Genomic DNA, 23,689 nt, shown 5'->3' on the forward strand with positions numbered 1-23,689 from the left:
CAAAGATACTGGAGTGGTTTGCCATTTCCTCCTCCAACTTGTTTTATAGATAGGGAACCTGAGGCAAACAGGTGCAGTGACTTACTCAGGGTCGCACAGATAGTAAGTATCTGAGTCCAGATTTCAACTCAGGAAGATAAGTCTTCCTGTCTCCAGGCCCAGCACTCTATCCACTGAACCATATAGCTGCCTGACCTACCTCATGTGAGTTATTATTAACACTTCTTTTGATTATAGATTTAGAGCTGGAAATACATCAGAAGCCAGCAAGTCTACCTCTCTCCTTTTACAAATAAGGAAACGAAGGCCTAGGCAGATTAAGGTATTTCTCGAGGAGGTCACAGAACTAGTAAGGATCTGAGGTGGTATTTGAAGCCAGATTGTTTTGACTCCAAATACATTGTTCTATCCACTACACTTCCCTACCTCTCAAGATGCTACCTTTCTTTCTCATTCACTTCTTCCTTCAGACATCTCAAACACCAACATAAATCTCTCAAATGATCCATTCACAACCATCAATCACACAAAAGGATGCTAGAGATCAGAAAAGGAAAGAGGGTAGTTCATACATCTCTAGTCCTTCTCTTAGTAGGTACCATCACTTTTCACTAGTCTAAGTCAGTGTAGAGAAGCAAGACTGGAATTCAGTTTTATTTCCAGGTCCTGTAGATTGGAAATATGATTTTTAGCATGCTGGTATGGATTAGTCAAGTGCCACCAGAGCTCATAGGGGGATTTTATCCACTTGTCATAGCAATTATAAAACCATCCAAAGCATATTCATAGTCAAAATAGAAATGTTGACTTGGATGGAAGGGCCCTAGAAAGAAGGACTGATTGAAAGGCCCTGAGAACTGTCTTCCAAGCAATTTTATTAATGATTTCCTTAGGGCATTTTAGAAAATGCAATAAACTTCCACTTCCCTCCTCATCTGTGTATTCTGGGAGAGAAGCCTTGCTCATTCAGGGTTTTTAATTTGGTCTGAAGGACAAGCTATACTACAGGTACACGCCTTCTTAATCCTGATGGTTTTATTCTTTTATCTTTGGAATATTTGTACTTTTCATTCTGAGACAGGACAGGGGAATGAAAATAACTTTTTTTTTCTTTAGAGACAGCCCTGCAATTAAAAGAAACATGTTAAAAATCTAGAGAGTGACTCTTAAGAGTTAGCCTCTCCATAGAAACATCTAGAAAGAAAATCCCAAATTGCTAAAAAGCCAATTTTATGACTGACAAGCAATGCAGACACATTGAACTGAAAGTACAAACTGAAGTTTTGTGGGGGTTTTGTTATTTAAACCAGCTTTCTCATTGATGTGCACTTTCAAGTAAGGTTTTTGAGAAGCACTTTCGTAATGATGATCTTTAATTTTTCTAAATAAAAATTTCTAGTTGGTAAGAATACAAAAACTAGTCATCTTTCAGTTATTTATTACTAGAGTAGCAGTATGGAGGAAACAAACTGTACAAAATGTACAGTTCTTCCTGGTGATCCCAGCCAGCAATAAGAAAAGTATTTTTCAAACTTTCAGGGATTAAAAGGAAAGGACAATTTTGTTTATACTGAGAGCATGACATTTGTACTACTTACAAATAGAGAAACATCTGGACCAGAGCATGTAACCACAGAACTCTGTGAAGAGCTATAAAACTAGGCTATTGTTTTGGTTTTTTCTTTACTCAAGGGCAAATAAGCAGTTACATACATGCATGCATGCATACATACATGTCTATATAGAGACATAGTCATACATAGATACGCATATATACATCAATGACAGTATCAGTATTGTTATTTATATGTGTGTGGGTGGGTGTACATATACACCCACCCACACACACACACACACACACACACATATATGTAGCACCCACTAATACAAAATATGGTAGCTAGGTGATGCTGTCGTGGATAGAATGCCAGGCATGGAGTGAGGAAGACTCATCTTCCTGAGTTCAAATCTGGCTTCAGTCACTAACTAGCTAGGTGACCCTGGGAAAGTCACTTAACCCTGTTTGCCTCAGTTTCCTCATCTGTAAAATGAGCTAGAGAAGGAAATGATAAACCACTCCAGTATCTTTGCCAGGAAAACCCCACAAAGCATCATGAAAAGTTGGACATGACTGAAAAAAAAAAACAACAACATACAGCATACACATTTCTTATTGGGCATCCATTTTGCTCTGTACTATACTGTACTAGGCATCATGGGAAGTTGTTCTGTGCTCTTGGAGCTTAAACTCAATCCATTTGGAAGAAACAGGAGAGGAAGAACTAAGAGAAAGAGATCACAAGATCATAGATTTAGAGGTAGAAGAAATTCCAGAGGCCATTTAGTTCAGCCCTCCAAATTTATAGATGAGGAAATGAGGTCCGGAGAGTTGAAGTACCATGGTTACATAGGTAGTAAGTAGAATAATCAGGATCTGAAACTACTTCCTCTGACTCCAAATCCTTTCCAATGTACCAGGCATTCCAATCCTTAAAGAATAGGAACAATAGAGCAACAGAAATTTATGCAGAGCATTCGACCATATATATAACTGGTGTGACTTGTCACAAATTCTGTGGGGGGTTGTTGGAATGCTGAGAGTAACTGAAGCCAAGTAATGATGTGAAAGCTTCACAGAGGAATGACTCTTGGGGGGTGTTTTTGAAGAGAGAGGGGTGTGTGTTTTAATGAAGAGGAAGCAGAGGGGGTGTTCCAGGTTTGGGAAAAATGGAATGAGCGTATACTCAGTGGCACGACCAGATGAGTCATGTATGAGGACAATAAGTTGGCTTCCTTAGCTCACTTTACTAGCTGGAGCATAGCAAGAAAATGGCATTTAAGTTATGGGGGGAGGGGAGGAGGAAAGGAGGAGGACAGAAACAAAAGGAAGAATGTTTCAGGAGAGATGAGAGAGTGAAACAGTCACTAGATTGGGAAACATAAGACTTTCGTTGAAGCCCAGGCTCTGCCTACCAATTCAGTCATTGGCCAGACTAATCTTTTTCTCCTCTCTTGACTTAAATTTCCTCATCTCAGTGAGGTGGGGTGAATAAAAGACCAACTGTGGAGTCAGAAAGACCTAAGTTCAAGTCTTGCCTCTGACACATATTAGCTGTATGGCCATGGGCAAATCATTTAACCTTTCAGTGTTTCAGGTATTTCTTTAAGACTAAATTAAAGAAATAGAAATATGTTCAGCATGGTTTTACATATATAAACATGGTGGCCATGGTGGGGGGGAGGCAGGGAGAAAAAAGGAATAAAAGAAAGTTACGTGATAACTTCAATATATATTTGAGAGAATAGCAAGTTGTACACAATAGATTTGCAGTTTCATGTACAATGATCTTTTGTTTCTATTCTACTCTTATGGAAATGCTTGTTTTATTTCTTAAGTTCTGAATAAAATAAATAATATTTTAAAGACTAAATTGTATATTTAGTGAAATCACCTATGTGTGTGAAAAAGAGGACTTAGTATAGGACGCAGGTTATTCATTATTCATTTATTTATTTTTACAGTGTCATTGATGTTTTTGGCAGTCTGATAAAACTTACGGACCCCTTTTTAGAATAATGTTGTTAAATGCATTAAATAAAATGCATAAAAGTACAAAGAAAACCACATATTAAAGCCATATATTAAAATATGGTTATAAAAATGTATTTTTTAAAATTCATGGACCCCAGGTTAAGAATCTATTATAGTAGAGGGCAGCAAAGTGGCACAGTGGATAGAGTACAGGACCTGGAACGAGAAGATTCAGTGTGGCCTTAGACACTTACTAGCTGTGTGACCCTGGGCAAGTCACTTACCCCTGTTTGCCTCAGTTTTCTCATCTCTAAAATGAGCTAGAGAAGGAAATGGCAAACCATTCTAGTATCTTTGCTAAGAAAATCCCAAATGAAGTCATGAAGAGTTGGACACAACTGAAATGACTAATCGACGTTACAGCAGAAAGAAGAGTAGAGTAGGATTCAGAGGATCTGGCTTTGAATCTAGTAATCCAGCATTTGCAAAGTACTTTAAAGTTTGCAAAATATTTGACTTTGATCCTTACAACAACCCTGTGAAGTAGATGCCTCTTTACAGATGAGGCAACTGAAGCTAAGATAGTTTAAACAACTTGCCCAGAGTCATGGAGCTAGTAAGTATCTGAGATAAGATTTGATTTCAGGTCTTTCTAATTCCTGAGGCAGCCAGGTGGCACAGTGGCCTGGAGTCAAGAAGACTCATTTTTCTAAATTCAAATCTGGCCTCAGACACTTATTAGCTGTGTGGCCCTGGGCAAGTCACTTAATCCTGTTTGCCTTAGTTTCCTCATCTGTAAAATGAGCTGGAGAAGGAAAGGGCAAACCACTGCAATATCCCTGCCAAGAAAACCCCAAGAGAGGGTCACTAAGAGTTGGACATGACCTACAAACAACTCAGCAACAACAGCTTTCCATTTCCAAGTACAGCACTGAATCCATTGCAGCACTCCCCTGCCTCTACATTTATAGATGCCTCTACATTTTGTTCATGAGAAAAATGAAGATTCAGAGAATTTAATTTGGCCAAGGATACTTAGCTTCTAAGCAGCAGACTTTGAATCTGAGTCTGGTGTATACCATGATGCCTAACGACTAAGCTTCCATCACCGTGTGGTATATTAAGAGCTCTCTTTTGGTTCACTCCTTTTTTTTGGATTCTTGACTGTTTTGCCCTGTGAGACCCAACCCTGGGTAACTCTAAGTTTGCGTTTTCTCCATTTCTACTTCTGAGAAGCCCAGAGTTTCTAGAGTAAATCATAAAAGATTTATAACTAGGTTTGTGACTAAATTATGCTGTCTAACCTCATCTGGACCTCACAACATTTTAAATTCTTATCTGATTGTTTCTCTATCATATTATTTACAGCCATCACACTTTCACCTCAAGACCCCGTTCTTCTCCCCATACCCCATCTCTTGCTCTGACCTTGCAACTTTACTGAAAACGTAGAAGCTCTCAATGAATTTCCTCATCTTCTTTCTTTTGTATCTCAAAATCTTTCTATGTCTTCACCAATCCACTTCTCCACTTTGGCCTAAGAGGATGGGGTATTCCCCTTACAGAAAGGTAGCTCTTCAGCCTATTCCTTTGTTCACCATAATGGTGCTAGACTTAGTGTGGACATCAAATGGGATTAGCACACTGCAGCTCAGAACCCCAGAGTTCAATTGATCACAATCTTCATCCTTCTCAGAAGCAAGGATTATAGACATGTGCCACCACACTCAAGTAGGCCTTCTATATAAGGTCATTAACTATTCAAAGGCTTTTGAACTAAATGTTCCTTTAGGAAAAACAAGTGGAAGATGAGTACTTATTATCTATAGACTAATGGTGTCAAACTCAAATAGAAATAGGGGCCATCAAATCACATATAAGGATCCTTGTAGGCCTTATATTGGCTTAGAAAACCACATATTAACATCATTAATGTCCTATTGCATTTCTATTTATTTTGTTAAATATTTTCCAGATACAATTTAATCTGGTTCAGGTTGCATTCTGGAGTGTTGTAAGCTGCACTCCATGAGCAGGTATGTTTGACATCTCTGCTCCCAGATTGTGAAATGCCCTTGAATACACAACCAATCAAACTGTACATACATTCTGGGCAGACACTATAGATGAACAGTCCAATAGCATGAATATAGGCTGGATTGTGTTTGGGAAATAAGGTAACATTTTCAGTGACCTCACAATGCTCCATGAAACAAAATTATTTTTCACATGTACGTTCTTCTGGTGATGCTCTATGGCTATGCATAATGGACCACAATCTTCAAAGAATGAAAATTGTCACTGATTCAAAGAGCATTGGGGAAAACCGGGATGGGTGTAAGCAGGCTTCAGTATATTACCAGTAATCACATGTATAGAAGTAGTATAAAAGATGTCATCTATGATTAGAAAAGGACATGGGCCACTTATGGACAAAGGCAAGGAATAACGGATTTTCTAAGTGATAGCCTTAAAGGTTAAAAGATATAGAGGAAAGCCCCCCAGCATGTTATGCAGACATTCTAAGGAGAATTTGTGGCAAAATGTGAATAAGAAGAATCACACAAGATCATTGGAATCTGCATGATTGGAGGAAGTACTCACTTTGATAAGATTATAGATCCAGTGAAGAATGGAAATAGAATCATTCTTAGATCCTAGTGTTCTGAACACACAGTAAGCACTTAATGAATTACCTTTTTTATTGCTTTCAATTTCACTCTTTCTCCCCCCAGGGATTACTTAAAATTGTATAGATAGTTTATTTTCACTGACGCATTTCACTGACGCAGTATCATCTCAGCAACATAAATTCTGTTTGGAAATTACTCTTCCTTTTTTGTTGTTGTTTATGATACTTACTCTGTTAAAAAAAATGAAAGAAAAATCAATAGCCATTTCTTGAAAATTGCTTCCCATTAAGAAGTACAGAATCTTAACTCTTCCTCACTCCTGAAAGATGTCTCAATACCATTACTCATACCTCTGCCAGTACTCTTGTGAAGTCCCACAATATAATAAGGTCACAGCTACTTTAAACTCGGGGCAGAAAAAGTTTTCAGGCCCAAAGATCATTCTTTGACCTTCTGTCTAAACAAGAGGAAGATTACATTGCTTTTGTTAATGATAAGTTTTGGTTGATTAAGTCTTGATGCTCATTAAACCAATTACACTGAAAGAGAGTGACTTTGATTAAAAGCAGGCATAGTGAAAACAAACTAAGAAAAAAACTCTTCTAAGAAAAGGATTCTTGGGTCACTCCAGAAAAAGTACAATTTTGTATATGACCAATTTAGATTTACATCCATGCCTCTGAAGAGGAAAATAGTGCGTGAAAGTATGTAATAGCAAAAAAATGTGATTGTGTATGTGGTGCCATAAAAAAAATGTAAAGCAGTTTTTTCTCTTCCACACTATTGCAAATTTTCCCGGGAAAAGAAGTTCCCTTCTTTCTACAAACCATACTTTTCAGTTTCATGTCTTATCTCTCTGTTTATTAACAGAAGTGGCATGACTCTCCTTTTCCAGGTCCTCACAACTCAGCAATACAAACTCTGGGGCCACCAATGAGATAAAATCCCTTGACATCCAATCTGGAAGGGGGGCAAGATGAATAAGTTTTGTTCACTAAAGGTCCTTAGACAACTTCCCTCCAGAAACTTACAACAGTTTTATCTCTGCTGGAATAATATTTTGTCCTTAAATAGCTTCATTTTTATTTTATTTAGTTATTTGCATCTAAACATTAGAAATCTGTAAAAGTCATGTTCAACTTTTTCCCTGGAACTATTCCTTTTAGAGTTATTCTGACTTAGTGACCTCCATCTCCTGCCAATAAACTCTGGATTTGGTACTGAAGAAAATAAGCAATTGATCTGGGTTAGGAGACAACAAATTTAGGGTGTAGAAGAGGGTATTTGAGAGAGCCAGACATGAAGTCACCTGCCGAATGACTCAAGGTAACAGTTCAAGGAGAATGGAAAAAATTTAAACAGACAAGAATGGGGAAAAAAAAATTTAAATAGATACTGTGAAATAAGGGAATCAACACAGAAGAATTTAAAATTTCTGAGCATCATTGAAAGTCCAACAAAAATTAGATAACATTCAATCAATACAATTCTGTAAGTTTCCTCCAGAAAAGTTACAGTCGTTCATTTTACAGATGAGAAATATGAGGTGTTCAGGCAGTCCACAGCTGGCTGACTTGATCAGTATCTCTGACACCCTATACATTTTCTTTAAAGTAAAAAAGTCATATCAATATGTCTATCATTGAAATATGATAACTGTCTTAGAGGCCTTGAAACCATCCTCTCTACATACCATCGTATCTGTTACTGTAGGAAAGTAACTTTAAGATTACATAGCCACTCAGCTCTTTTTGTGGTGGCAAAGAATTAGAAATTGAAGGGATGTCCATCAGTTGAAGAATGGCTGAACAAGTTCTAGTATATGATGGTGATGGAGTATTATTGTGCTATAAGAAATGATGAGCAAGATAGTTTCAGAAAAATCTAGGTAGACTTATACAAAGTGATGCAAAGTGAAGTGAGTAGAACCAGGAGAACACTGTACATATTAAGAGCAATATTGTACCATGATCAACTGTGAATGACTCAGCTCTTCTCAGCAATACATTGATAGAAGATAATTCTGAAAGAGTTAGGATGAGAAAATGCCATCTACCTCCAGAGAAAGAACTGATGCAGTCTGAATACAGATGGAAACATAGTTATTTTTTAACTTTATTTTTCTGTTTTTGTTGTTATTATGTGTTTCTTTTGCAACATGGCTAATATGGAAATGTTTTGCATAACTGCACATGTATAATCTATGTTAACATGCTTGCCTTCTCAAGGAAGAGGAAGGGATGGAAGAGAAGGAGGTAATTTAGAACTCAAAAATTATAAAAAAGAAATATTTAAAATATGTTTTTACATCTAGCTGAGTAAAAAATAAACTGAGGTCCTCTGACCCCAAGTCTAACAGTCTTTCCAAAATATCATGTCATTTAACTGGATGACAATGTCTATGGGTAGTCATGTTTCTGGATGGCTGATGTAGGGTGAAAGTTTTACTCCAAAGAGATCAAAGAAAGAAGAAAAGGACTTATACCTACAACAATATTTATAACAACTTCCTTTGTGGCAGGAAAGAATTGGAAACTAAGGGAAATTGGGGGAATGGCTGAAGAAATGATGGTATGGGTATGTGATAAAATTCTATTGTACCATAAGAAATGAGGGAAAGAATGGTTTCAGAGAAACTTGGAAAGACTTGTATGAACTGATACAAAGTGAAGTGGGCAGAATCAAGAGAACAATTTATACAGTGCCAACAACATTGTAAAGAGAAAGAACTTTGAATGACTTAAGAACTCTGATCCATGCAATTACCAACCACTATTCCAGAGGACTCATGATGAAACATGCTACCCATCTCCTGGCAGAGGTGAACTTAGGGTGCAGAATGAAACTTATATTTTGACATGGCCAATGTGGGGATTTATTTTGCTTGACTATGCACATTTGTTACAAGAGGTGTTTTTTTTCCTTTTCTTTTTCCTCAGTGGCATGATTGGGTAAGGGAAGAGGGTGGGAGAGAAAATGTTTTAAGTGAAAAAATATAATTTTAAATTTAAAAAAAGATAGTAATGGTTAACATTGGCAATATGAAGGTCAAAGGACACCAAAGCCAAGGTACTGCCTTTTCACAAAGCCTCAGATTATGATTGTAGTTAACAAAGCAATAATCTTCTTCTATGATACTTAAAACTGCCTTTTATTTCTGTAGTCTCTCAAAAAAAAACATGCCATAATTCCATACTCTTCTAAGCTATTTCTCCCTAATGTTCTTTTCTACTTGTTTTTATTCCTTCAGGTCCCTCCAGATCTCCAGAATGAAGTTTTGATCAGCCTATTAGAGACTGACCCTGATGTTGTGGACTATTTACTCAGAAGAAAAGCTTCCCAATCATCGTGAGTACTCTTGTTTTTTATCCTCTAACTTTGTGTTGGGAATTTCCATTTCTTTTGGGAAGAATTAGAAAGGTTGCCAGTTTCCACGGCATTTTGTGCTCTCTTTCTAAACATAGGCTGTTCCCACACAGGATAAAGTTTAGTGGAGACTTGGCAAGTGTTTGGCTGACTTGACTGATGCAAACACCCAGACCAGATAATTTAGATAAAAAATTCCACTTTAGCAGTTTACCTTGATCATAGGACCCTATTGCTGGCCAGATCTCCACTTCATGAGTAGATACAGCATTCGAACATTTCTCTTTTTAATTACATTGACTTTGCTAAGGAAATTAACCATTTTCTGGGTTGTTTAAGTTCTTTTGAACATATTTCTTGGATGGGGGGAGGTAAGAACCAAGTGTTAGTAGAAGCTCCAAGGCACAGTGATATGTCTGCCACTAAAATAATGGGGTAGCTCTTTCTTGGAGGCCTTTAAAGCATACCTTCCTTATGATACCATTTTACCTTTTACTGTAGAGCTTACATACTGCCAAAAAACTTAAGGATATGCTAAAGATATGCTTTAACAGAACCCCACTTATTTGAGTATGTGTACACTCTAGTCAATCTGTTACCTGTTAATGCTCTCATGCATTTTAAAATTTATTGTTTCTATTTATAAAAATGTGTTCTGGGTCACTGAATGCACACACTAAACACTATGCACTTGGTTTTAATAAATGAAATTAAATCCATGCAAAATTCCATGCCCTGTATACTTGGACTTTGTATTACACAAAATAGTATGGTTATTAAGTACTCATTTGATTGATTTAATCAAGGTCAGCAGTCAAATCAGATAATTCATACACAAGTAACTTTAGAATTTTCACATCTATTTAGGTACCTTGGGGAATATATAAAATATAAAAAAGACCAAAGTGCTAGCAAATAGTGCAAAGGGCTCTGGACTACATTCAACATGTCTATAATTGAAATAGGATAGTTGTATCTTTGAGGCCTGTAAAACATACCTTACATGTACTATTGTACTTTTTACTATAGAGCATATACATTGCTGAACTATTAAACATAGCCCAAAGGGTTAAAGAAAGGTCAATTATTGGTATCGATTATCTGTGCTGGTCAAATTAATGAATAAATGACAAATTTTAAATATACATACATATACATGTATATGTTTGTATAGAGAGAGAGCTTAAGAATAATAATAAATATTCAAGATAAAATTCACCTCTAGTCATGAGGAATGTCAGTAACAAGGAAAAAAAGGCTTTAATGTGTAGTATCCCAAAAATGTTCTGATCTTTATATGACTATATAATTTTCATTATTACTTAAAGTACGTAATAGACAGAGAGTAGGGTCTGTTCAAGTATCTCCTCCCCTTCCTCTTTTTCTAAAAAACCAAAGTCTAATACAGAAAACTGTTTTACTAGAGTATTTTAAGGAATTTATAGAAAAGCAAGGATACCATACCATAGGTCTCCCTCCTCCTTCTTTCAGCTGCCTTTAGGGCTCCCTAACTATCAATAACACTTTTATTCCCTTTTAGCACCACTAAATTAAGGTTTGTTATTCAGAAAGGAAGAATTTTTCAATGGCTCATTCTTTCTTTTAACCAGTACTCATTCATACCCACTGTGTGATGAGCATCCTGCCCTATCAACACTCATCAGTAAGATATCCTGTTTTGATTTAGTCTATTGTGATAGGAATAAACTCTCTTTCTGTCTCTCTCTCTGTCTCTCTCTCTCTCTCCCTCCATTCATACATACATACATATATGTATATAAACACATATATACATGTCTGTATGTCATGGATAAAGGCAACACTGAACATAGTATATGGTGGGAAACAATAAGGAAATGGGACTGATTAGAAAGAATTCATGTCGGGCTGGTTGGAGGTAGAATTAGTAGGAACTAAAGTTGAATGGGTCAAGTGGAATCAGATTATGGAGAGCTTTGGGTGCCAGAATGAGGAGTTTTTGCTCTTAATGAGATCTTAATGTTCTTTGTTAAGAACAATTTTAGATTTTGATCCACTACGGCTGTTAAGAGATACATTTAAAAGAATCAAGTCGAATTGGCCGCTTTGGAATATATAAGAGTACAAACTGTCCCCATTTTTTACTACCTAGAATTTAGCTACCTTATTCATTGCCTAATAAAAAACTTCTAGTTGTCTGTTCCTATTCAACTATTTCCACTGCTGTTCAATTAGATGAAGGGAAGAGAATGCAAAAACAGGATACACAGCACCTGAACAGTCAGGGTTTTGATGATCTCCAAGCAGGCATTGAATCTCAAAGCATGGACCACCTATATTTGATCTGATAAGCCATGGAGGAATATGGTAGCTAATGAAATAATGAAAAGAGAATTCTAAGATAGCTGTTGTTCTTCAGTTGTATACAACAATTTGTTACTTCGTGGACCATAGAATGCCAATACCATTCATGGAGTTCTCTTGGCAAAGAGCGGTTTGCCATTTCCTTCTCCATCAGATTAAGGCAATCAGAGGTTAAGTGACTTGCCCAGGGTCACACAACTAGTAAGTGTCTGAGGCCAGATTTGAACTCAGGTCTTCCTGATTCCTGGCTCTGATCTCTACTCATGGAGCCATCTAACTGCTTCAAATAACTGATAGAAATGTGCAAAATGAATTGGGAGGCCAAACTTGGAGACTGGAGGCAGAAGAGAACAGGCTAACAATCTGGGTACTGGGACATGAGGTCTTAGTCCAAGGTAGTGGCAGTGGAATAGAATGAGTGAACCCAAGAAGTATTAGGAGAGGAAAAATCTGTTTGAAAATGAGTAATAATTGATTGGAGTAAAGAAAAAGGAGAGTTGATGCCAGCATGATGGCCATGACTCACAAATGGCCATTTTGAATCCATTCATTTTGTATACATTTAAAAACCATATCATTGGTATGCCCTTTAGCTTTTCCCCTCTGAAACCAGCACAAATAACATGTATAGTAAAGCTTTGGACTGTTTCTTGGGATCCCAGAGGGAAACAGCAAAAGATTTTATTCAGATGGGGGAAAAAATTTCCAAGACTGTGTAAAACTCAAGATATATTAATTCTAATTTATGTTATGAAAGATGAAAAACTTTCATAATGATTTAAGAACTCAGTGTTTGGGGGTTTCTCTTTTATACACATCAGGGTTTGAAAAGATCAGAGAATTTACTCTTCTGTGTTCTGATTGGATCTTTATATTTTTTGGCTCCAACTAAAAATCTTGAGTAAGAATGTCACAGAGAGATTAGAAGAGATTTGTTCCATTTTCTTGCTAAAGATCCAAGACTTTCAGTTAAGCTTCTTTTTGAGATGCTTATTTTGTTTGAAAGATTTATAGGTTGCGTATTCTCCAAACTTAGTTGAATAATTTTCTACTTTTACATAGGGACACAGGGGAGAAAGGCACAGAGGGGAGTTAGTAAGGGCAATACAGGGAAACCAGGAATATTGACAGTGTAGATCAGTTATTTGAAAGAAAACAGCCCAGAGACTGAAACAGAAAGACATTGCTAACAATGATTTACATGTGTAATTCAAATGTAGAATAAATTGTATAAAGAGACTTAGTGCTTATTTTGTCTAATGATGTGATTTTAAGCATAATCTTAATTAAAGAGACCTAATTCTAGTTTCTAATATATAGTGTAATCTGGAAGTTCAAAATATAGCTGATTCAAATCCAACAGAGGACAAGAATAATGTGAATAATGTAAATCCACAGACAATGTTTAGGATTCATTTTAGCTAAATTTGCTAGTTATCCTCCTTTCCCATCAAACCTCTTTCCGGAAATACTAATAAATAGCAAAATCAGTGGCCCAACTAGTTGAAAGTATAAATTTAAATATAAATATGTGAAATGTTTTCCTTTAAAATAACAAATTATCTGCTCTTTATCATATATGTGTGTGTGTATATGTATGTATGTATGTATGTATGTATATAACCTCATACTAACAATGTTTGAAAGGTCATGTAGAATACTTACCATATTACCGTACTTACCAGCAGTTCATCTGATACTCTGATTCTCAAACTTCATTTCTCAAATGTGGCACTTTCTTAAAATCAAATCAAGTTTGATTTTTTTTTAAAAGGACTTAGAGGAAAACAAAAGAACTTAAATATTTGGATGCAGCTAACTATGGCTATTGCCAATTAGTTGCACAGAGAGAGAGAGAGAGAGAGAGAGAGAGAGAGAGAGAGAGTTTCATAAGATAAGTTTCTGAAAGTGTTACAATGTTGACCAGAACTTATCTTCTCTCATTGCTAAGTAAGGTTACATTACAAAGATGATAGGAAGATTTGAAAGACAACAGTATCCTTTTGCCATCTTATACTGTGTATACACTAAATTTCTACTCTAATGCCTTATTATAGCATAGGGGCGACTCTGAATTTCCATGCTTGAAAAGCACAAACTCTAGTGGGAGCCACTGAGTTGGAAAGGCTTCAGATATGGTCCTGGGGACATTCTATATAATGTCCAAAAAGAAGTTTATCTAAATTTCAAGAGGTACAGGACCAGAGAGTTGGCTACCAGATGATGGGTTGTTTGTTTTGGTTTGGGTTGGGTTTTGGTCACAGCAGCTTATGAAGACCATTCCCAAAGGTGTAAAGGGATTGTTATTTACGTCAGTAGAGGGAAGAAAGTACCTATGGTGATGAAATCACCAAGTCTTTGAAATATTGCGGGACACTGCAGTGAGTCTCATTGACTTCAACAGTTGTTGCATTTTACTAGCACATCCCTTCTAGATTTTCACAGAGTAAAGACTCCCTTTGATGGTTCTGTGATTTCAGCACTATGGGCACTACCTCTCTCAGTTTTTGCAATTCATCTATCTGAGTTTCATCTTCTGTGATTCTTGGCCTTGTGCTTCTATAGATCCAAGTACTGAAGGCTTTCCTTTGAGTATTTTTAGATGTCATGAACACCAAAGCAGCACTTGAGCTGTTAATTTATCATTCCACACTCTCAATATATGACTGGCACATTTACTTTTCTTTTCTTTTTTTCTTTTTTTGCCTTTTTCTGGTGAGGCAATTGGTGTTAAGTGACTTATCCAGGGTCACACAGCTAGTAAGTGTCAACTGTGTTAGGCAGAATTTGAACTCAGGTCCTCCTGACTCCAAGGCTGGAGCTCTACTATGTTCAAGGCACATTTGATAGGCCACTTATAGCTACTATGTGTAAAAAGCCATCAACTTCACAAAAATGTAATGTTGAATTAAAAAAGCCTTTCTCTGAGAAAGTTTTAGTGTAATATTTGCTTAAAAAATAAGACAAAAACAGTTGTGGGAGTAACATGGAACAGGAAAGTCTATACTGACTGGTTTCATAGGGTATGAATGTCCATTCTGTCAGTGAAAAGCATAGGAAAAAAGAGAAAAATATATGAAAGGTAAGTTCAAAATGTGAAAGAGAATCTCCTAAGAGTGATTTGGAGCATTCTTTAAAAGAAATCTGAAAATTTTTAAAATTTTAATTAAGTATCCTATAAAAAAATTAAATTAAAAAAAGAAAAGAAAAACTTTCTAGCTGTGTGACCCTAGGCAAGTCACTAAACCCCAGTTGCCTTAAAAAAAAAATTTAAATCAATAGCATTTTCTACTCACCGGACATAATTCCAATGATTTGTGATTACCAATCAGTCAGGGATGTGACTAGATTAAAAACTTTGACCAACTAAGCTGCCAGGCCTGTCTCTATTGCCAATTAGTACAGGAAGGTTCATTGTTTGTGAACTTGAGTCATCATCCAGAGGCTTGTAGGAAAGTTAAAGATGTTTCACTCTTCTTTGGGGACGTTCCCTGGGGACATTGCACAAAGGGATGTTTATACAGAATTGTATAATAATTAACTTGAAATTGACTTGAAATCCTCAATAAGCTCAAAGCTGCTGTGGTGGGCGTTGCATTCTTTCCACAGTACAATTAAGAGTTTCAGAGACATGGTTATGTCCATTTAGGTTCCAAGAGAGTGAGGTTTATCAGTTGAATTATTAAGTTACAGTATAAGCCAGCACATTTTTTAATACTCTCTGGGTATTTCTTTTCGGGGAAGGTCGGCATGGTGCTATATTGACAGCCCACAGGGAATTGAACGGAGGTTTTCCATTTATTCACAGAACAAGTACTGTACTCCCCGCTGCAGTGCAAGCTTGCCCACAGTATTCAGCCAGTGTGCTTACACCCTGACCTGGAGGGACCACGCTAAGGGTGAGCGTGCTATTTGGTCTCCATGCTCATTCAATCTCGATTCAGTTAGCTGAGACTGCAAATGGTGATGCCATAGTGGTCTTGGTTCTAATGTGTTTGGCAGCCTATCTTCCTTCTGTGGTAGCAAACAAAAAAATCCAAGGGCAGCTCATCCCACCAAAGAACTGTTTAGTCTGAACATATAGGAATCTGTCCCAGATAAAGCCAAATTAAAGAAAGGATTAGGCTCCCACACCCTCCAGCAATAACCCTGCTAACTAAAAATGTTTCCTCTTTAAAAAAGAAAAAAAAAGTATAGGGACTATGACAGTGGTATTCCTTGTCCTCCTAGACTACAACTTGGAAGTCATTTCCTGTTGCTCCCTGAGACTGAAGTCAAGTTGGACTTCTCAGGGATAGTTTTGATTCTGAAGAGAGAAGCCAGGCTGTCATGTTAATTTGATCTTCCAGCCATCTCCAAAAGGAGATTTTCCCATTTTCTCACACCCTCTAGGTTTCCTAATTTGGGCACTGGATGACCATTGGGATATTATGAATCACCTTTCTCTAGATGGATTCATCAACACTCTATGATTAGAGCGCACTGCTTGGATTTGGTTTGGGAGCCGGCATGGAAGTGGTGTTGTGGCTGCTGTTAAGTTATTTCAGTCATTTCCCTTTGTGACCCCATTTGGGGTTTTTTGGCAGAGGTGCTGGAGTGCTTTGCCATTTCCTTCTCTCGCTCATTTTACAGATGAGGAAACTGAGGCGAACAGTGTTAAGTGACTTTTTCAAGGTCACACAGTTAGTAAGTGTCTGAGGTTGGATTTGAACTCAGGTTTTCCTGACTCCAGGCCTGGTGCTCTATCCATTGTACCACCTACCTGCCTCCTGCATGGAGATAATGAGGACTTATTCAGGAATACTTCTGAACTGACTCTCAATGTTAAATTGTCCTGGCTGCTGATGTTCCTTTGCTTTGGGTCAGCCAGTTCCTCTGTGTTTTTAATCAGCTTCTTAGCTTGTTTATTTTTGTTGTTGTTCCTTGGGCTTCTAGATTCAAGGATTTCCCCCCCATATCTTCTTATTACCTTCCATATTTTAACTATACAAGATTTGTGTTCCTTCTTGCCCTGCCCTTTCATCCAAGTTGTATAACTAACTTTTTGTTTTAATTCTGACTTTTTTTCAGGCAGTTAAAAAAGTAAAGAGCTACTCTACATTTTCACTGCTAGTCTGTTTCACAGAATCATATTTTAGAAGGAGGACAGACCATAGAAATCATCATGTTCAAAATCCTAGTTTTACAAATGAAGAAACTGAGGCCCCCCCCAAAATGACATTAGGGTCCCACAGTAAGAGGTAGAACTGGGATTAGTAGATCTCCTGACTTCCAGTTCATGCTCTTTTTTTCTTTCTCTCTTTCTTTTTTTTAAAGGCAATTGGGGTTAAGTGACTTGCCCAGGGTCACACAGCTAGTAAGTCTCAAGTGTTTGGTCTGAGGCCGGATGTGAACTCAGGTCCTCCTGACTTCAGGGCCGGTGCTCTAACCACTGTGCCACTTCGCTGCCCCCCTTTCTTTAAAGTATTTTGTCAGTCCCTTTTTATATAGAATCCCTGAGGGTTGCTGAAATTCTCTTTCTTGAATCAATGAAAGTCAGTAGAACAGACACTTATATTGTATGCCACCTCAGGCAAGTTACTATCACCATTTCTATGCCTTGTTTTTCTCATCTGCCAAAGTGCTAGCATTATTAATAAAATTAATAATTATGCAGAAACTCTTAAATTTTTCAATCGTCGCAGGAATAATAATGCTTACCATATTTATCTCACAATAGGTAGCTGAGAGGAGAAGTAAGATCACAAATATGAAAGCATTTTTCAAATTTTATATAAGTTCTTAACTTCTAGAAAAATTATCCCGTGTGAAGAAGTTTCAAAATTGAAGCCAATCTAGTTAAATACCTACTATGTGCAGAGCCCTGTGCCAGATGCTGGGGATATAGGGAGTAACCAAAAAAAGTGCCTGTCCTCAAGGAGACTCCATTCTTCTGAGAGGCAATACAATACATTGCAGGGCATGATGATGGCCAAAGTAATAGCAGCCAGATGTCACAGTGGATAGAGTGGCCCAGAGTCAGGAAGACCTGAGGTGATACAATAGATAGAATGCCAAGCCTGGAGTCAGGAGTCCAAATCTGGACTCAGACACTTATTAGTTGGTGACCCTGGGCAAGTCGCTTAACCCTGTTTACCTCAGTTTCCTTAGCTGTAAAAGGAGCTAGAGAAGGAAAATGGCAAACCACTGCAATACCTTCGCCAAGAAAACCCTAAATGGGTTCACAAAGAGTCAGGAGAGACTGAACAACACTTTGGGCAGCTAGGTGGAACAGTGGATCGAGAACTGGGCCTGTAGTCAGGAAGATCTGGTCTCAGACACTTATTAGTTGTGTGACCCTGGGCAAGTCGCTTAGCTCTGTTTGCCTCAGTTTTCTCATCTGTAAAATGAGCTGGAGAAGGAAATGGCAAACCACCCCAGTATCTTTGACAAAAACAAAACAAAACAAAATGGAGTCAAACCTAACTGAAACAATTCAACAACAGTATCATCGTTATTATCTAGACTCATCGTAATTCATTGAAGCCTCAAGCAAAGCTCTAATAAAGGCTAACCTTTAGCAAACATAACGTTGGTTATTTCTACTGGTAAGCTGCATTTGACTATGATAAGCCACATAGGTGCATTTTCAGTCAGTTGTGCTGGGAAGTCCATCCCTCAGCTAACCAAAAAGGCCAGGAACAGGAGGACAAAAATAGCGGAAGAGCTGCAAAGGCAATTCACATAAACTGATTTCACAAAACTGATTTTACCATGAGAACCCATATTGCTTCCATCTCCACAGCTGCCAATAGACAAGACATACCTGATAATTTGCCCTAGTTTTTTAGGCTATGGAAGTATTGTCAGCAACTCTATGCATTTCTTTTTATATTATTATCTATTGCAGCCAGGTCCCAATTTGTGAAAATAAATGAATCCCCTAAAGTGGCTGCATGTATTAAAATTTCTCCTAACTGAAGTCATAATTATAGAAAACATGGCAATTGGTTGCAGTCCAGTGGAAATATGGTATGAATTTGAATAATGTGACCAATTCAGAAGCTTCCTTATTTGTGCCAATGTGGAGCTAGTCACATATCCAAATGGGGCTACCACCATCCCTCAGTGTCAGCCCCACTGTCCATGCTAACACTTTAGTCATGATTACCATCATCCTGTTCCTGTATGAGTGGTCTGAATATGGCCACCACCCTTTGCCTAGAGTATTGGAGTCCCAAAATCACTCACTCATAACTTTCTCAGTGAGAACAAGAGAATCAACAGCAACAGATAGCAGATATGCTTAAAGGGAAGGAGGTAGTACTCATGAGCCTAGAGTTCTTGGTGCTTTATCCATGGCCTCAAAGCCAGGTTTTAGTAACTCAGTTCAAATTTGGGTAATGACTCTTAAAGTGCTTGAGTAGGGAGGGGTGAAAGCTCTACTGATGCCCGTGCTTAGAACATGACATTGAGGTTAAGAAGGTCTTTTCCAACTTAACTCCTCTTTCCTTCCAACTGTAAGGATAACAGCAAAGAATTAGCATAAGTTAATGGAATAGCTAGGAGAGATGGGCCAGATTATAATCTAGTGAAGGAGTTCTTAACTATTTTTACATCATTGACCCCATTGGCAATGTGATGAAGCCTAAAGACCCCACCTCAGAATAATTCTTAAATGCATAAAATACAATACATAGGATAATAAGGGAATCAGATTATATTGAAATATAGCTATCAAAATATCGGGGGGAATAACAAATTCATGAACCCTAAACTCATATTACAGATAAGGAGACTAAGGCCAAAAGAGGGTGAGTGACTTACCCAAGGTCTATAGATAGTAAGCATCAGAGGCAGGATTTGAACCCAGATCCTCCAGGGCCAGTACTCTTTTCATTGTACTACCCTACCTCCTTAAGCACTTGAAGTCCATGTTTTGGGATATATGCAATGCATGACTGAATCTGTGTGTCTTAGAGAACTTAAGGGTTGTCGTGCTTCTTCTAGGTAAGATGTTAAGGAAGATGGACTGAAGCAATAACACACTGTTAAGCAGGAATGTCCATTGGACAAAACATCTCAAGAAGTATACATAAAACATTATGAAGGTGTAAAAAAACCCTTTACATTTATTGTTACATTATATTTCACAAAACAATTTGGGATTGCTGGTGTCATTCAGTCAGTTCAGACTCTCATGACTCCGTGTGGGGCCTGGCAAAGGTACTAGAATGGTTTGCCACATCCTACTTCAGTTCATTTTACAGAAGGCAGGCAGGTTAAGTGATTTGCCTGGGGCACACAGCTAGTTAATGTCTAAGGCTGGATTTGAACTCAGGTCTTCTTGACTCCAGGCCTGGTACTTTATCCACTGCACCACCTAGCTGCCTTTTTCTTTGGGATACATGATTTCATTTGGTCCTCACCATAACCAAGTGAGAAGCTATATTACTACCAAGTCATACATCATAACTTGAATCCAGGCTTTCAGATTTCAAGTCTAGTGCTCTTTCTAGCAATATTTTACATTTCTTACTTGCTTCTCAGTTATAACTGGGTAGGCGTTGGACTTTCTCTTCAGTAACTAGAAGCATTCCTCTCAATGCTCCCTTAGATTGAGCTATAGTACTTGATAATGAATTGTGCAAATGAAAGCAACAGAGTTTTTTGCTGTTAATTAAATGAAACTCTTGGGTTTGTTTTTGTTTGTTTTTCCATTTTCAGGAAAGAATCTTAAGTTTCTTTCTTTTCTCAGACTCTTCCAAGATCTGGGAAATAACTTAGAATTTTCCTGTGGTTTTTTGCTACACAGATCATCTGACATCAGTTATCAAAGATGGGGTGGGAGGGATTTATGATTCCTGGGTGGGCAGTAAATGCCCTCTTCATAGAGCATTTTTGAGTCCCTCAAAATTTCAGGGATAGATGCAGTATCTTAAAAAGTACTTAGGCTAGAGAATAAAAAAAGCAACCCAAATGTTTTTGTTATGGCTGATAAGAACTACTGGCAAGTTAGCACTGAAAGGGTCTTCTTGCCAGGGCTGTTTTCTTCCATGGTTCAGTATTTCGAGAACATGCTGACTTGCAAGTATTTACCTTTCCTTTTTCATAATAAAAAAAAATGTGTTTTGAAAATCAGACAAAAAAAATTCAAAGAATGACCAAAGGAAATTGGAGAACGGGGAGAAACAGAGTCATTTTTGTGCTTCTTTATCAACCTGTGATAATTTCCCTTTAAGATGTTATCAGGGACACTGTATTGAGGAGGGTAGAAACTAACAGATTGTTCAAGGTAAGACCTCCTTTGATATTCTGGAAGTTCTTGTGTTTTGTGTTTTTTGGGGGGTTTTTTTTGTCCTGCTTACATTTTCTCAGTGTTGTGTGTGCCACATTTCCATAATAGATACATGTACATATATTTCAGGCACGTGCTAATATATATTACACAGCTTGTGAAAAGCATTCATCTCAAGAAACATGTTTTAGATAAATTTACAAAATGGAATGGCTGGTCACATGATGGTGACCTATTATTACTGTCAAATATGAAAGAAAAGCAATACACATACACTACATATTTTTACCATACAAAGCTTAGGACAAAACAATGTGATTTTATTAAATTTCAAGTAGCATTTGATGCATATGCATTCTTCTTTCTGAATGGCATTTAACTTGGATTTAAAAACCATTATTTGTGGTGGGAAAGCTAAAAATTAGTAATTTTCCAGGGATATAGTGTTAATTTCCATGGGAACTATACTCAAGGCTTTGCTTTAGAAATGGAAAAAAAGAATGTCTTTATCAGTGCTTATGCAGAACAAAGTGGTCAAGATAATATAGGAATCCATTTACTGTTCTCTCTCTTTCCTCTCATCCCCTCCTTGGTTGGTATTTTATTGAAACATCTGTTGAGTTGTACTGACCTCTTCGGATCATTACATGAAACAACTTCATTTCCTTCATCAAAAAGTGTTGACATCATTCAAAAGGTCTTTTTGTTTCAGCACCCGTGTTCATGCGTTAGCTTCCTATTGGTGGCATAGCTTTTGTACTGAGAATGATTGCAGTTATCGTTAACGCTATATGTAATCATCTTGTCCTGGCAGAAGCCCCCACCTGCTGAGATCAGAGGGTTCCTTTTCCACGGAAGGGAGACATTCATCTACTGACTCCAACAAAGCCTCAAGCGGAGACGTCTCCCCTTACGATAATAACTCCCCAGTGCTGTCTGAACGCTCATTGCTGGCTATGCAAGAAGACATTGTCCTGGGGTCAGAGAAGCTTTACAAGGTGCCTGAACAATATATGTTGGTTGGCCACTTGCAGTCTAAATCAAGGGAAAGTTCTCCTGGACCATGGGCTGGAAAAGGTATGGTTTGATTGTCAAAAATGCAACCCTTATCCTATCAAATCAGTCCCTTAACTCATGACAGAGGCGGTCCTTTTCTTATGTACGTTTTGTTGATTTGACCTACTCAGAGTCCACCTATCCTGCACTCAGACTTCTGTAGTCTCATGGAAAGCCTACTAACATAGTCATAAATTTCATTCTGTTTAAAGACATGTTATGGTTTACTCTCTTCTCACCTCACAGTGAACTTACAAATCTAAATTATTGGGTTTGTCAACAGAATTTTGAATGTGGTCCAGACTGGACTGGTCTCTAACCTGGGCATAGCTTGAGCTGAAACAGAGCAAACCAGAGACAGGTGTGTCAGGAATCAAGTAACAATTTAATTAGTTTCAGAGTGAGGAAAACATTTGCAAGTGGAAGTCCTCCTGAGTAGGAGGGCTTAACATATTGGAGTACAGGCAGTACTTATATGTGTGTGTGTATGTGTGTATATGTACATGTATATATACATATACATACATATATATTACACACATATATATACATATACATATACATACATATATATTACACACACACACACACACATATATATATATATATGCTGGAATATGGCATAATCATTGTTAGGTCTTGAATTACTGTTACCACGGGTTCTGTGAGAACAGTACTGTCCGAAGTCTTGGGGTCATGATGACTCTGTGGGGTACAGAACCAGAGTTCTGTGATGGCAACAGGAGTACAGCACAAGGAACAGGAATTGTGAGCATGTCAGAAATGTGATGGATGTTGACTCTCAGGTCCCTGGGAAATGGGGGGATTGAACACCTGGTCCAATACACTTTGCCATAGGGTGAGATCATCCAGAGTGCAGAGGATTATTGTTATGCCAAACTCAGGGCACAGCCTGCTTGCTGGATCTTAGCTCTAGGAAACAGAGTATCCCCAAAATATTTTGACAGCTTTAAATGGCCCAATTTCTGCTATATCAGATTGTGTAGGTATCCTTTAATTTCTCATAGTATTCTCTACCTTCTTCTGTTCTCATCATAGTCTTTCCTTCACTGAGTCACTGTTTGCTTACTCTAAAGGATTACATCTTAGATATATATGTCCTAAGCTCGTTGAATAAATAGACACATTGAGTTTCAGATGCCTATAGGACATCTATGGAGACAACTAGGTAGCACAGTGAATAAAGTATCAGATCTAGAGTCAGGGTAATCCATCTTCTTGAGTTCAAATGTGACTTCAGACACTTAATTCACTGTGTGACCCTGAACAAGTTGATTAACCTTGTTTGCCTCAGTTTCCTTATCTGTAAAATGAGAAGGAAATAACAAACTACTCCAGCATCTTTGCAAGGAAAACCCCAAATGGGGTCATAGAGACTTGGACATGACTTAAAACAACTGAACAACAACAACAAATAGGACATCCAGGGAGACATGACCAACAGGTAGCTAGAGATGCAAA

The 23,689-nt window shown here is 37.6% G+C and overlaps 1 protein-coding gene across 4 annotated transcripts in view; it reads left to right on the top strand.

Moving 5' to 3' along the window:
* Positions 1 to 23,689, top strand: part of ARHGAP6 (Rho GTPase activating protein 6) — a 672,203-nt gene that overhangs the window by 643,420 nt on the left and 5,094 nt on the right. For all 4 annotated transcript variants that reach the window (XM_021006211.2, XM_078146111.1, XM_021006212.2 and 1 more), the window contains 2 exons: positions 9,416 to 9,513; positions 21,966 to 22,228. In XM_021006211.2, the coding sequence (XP_020861870.1) occupies positions 9,416 to 9,513; positions 21,966 to 22,228 (361 nt within the window). The remainder of the gene's footprint in view (positions 1 to 9,415; positions 9,514 to 21,965; positions 22,229 to 23,689) is intronic.

Source organism: Phascolarctos cinereus, unplaced genomic scaffold (assembly GCF_003287225.1).
Source record: "Phascolarctos cinereus isolate Bilbo 61053 unplaced genomic scaffold, phaCin_HiC Scaffold_726;HRSCAF=1367, whole genome shotgun sequence".
Lineage (NCBI taxonomy): Eukaryota > Metazoa > Chordata > Mammalia > Diprotodontia > Phascolarctidae > Phascolarctos > Phascolarctos cinereus.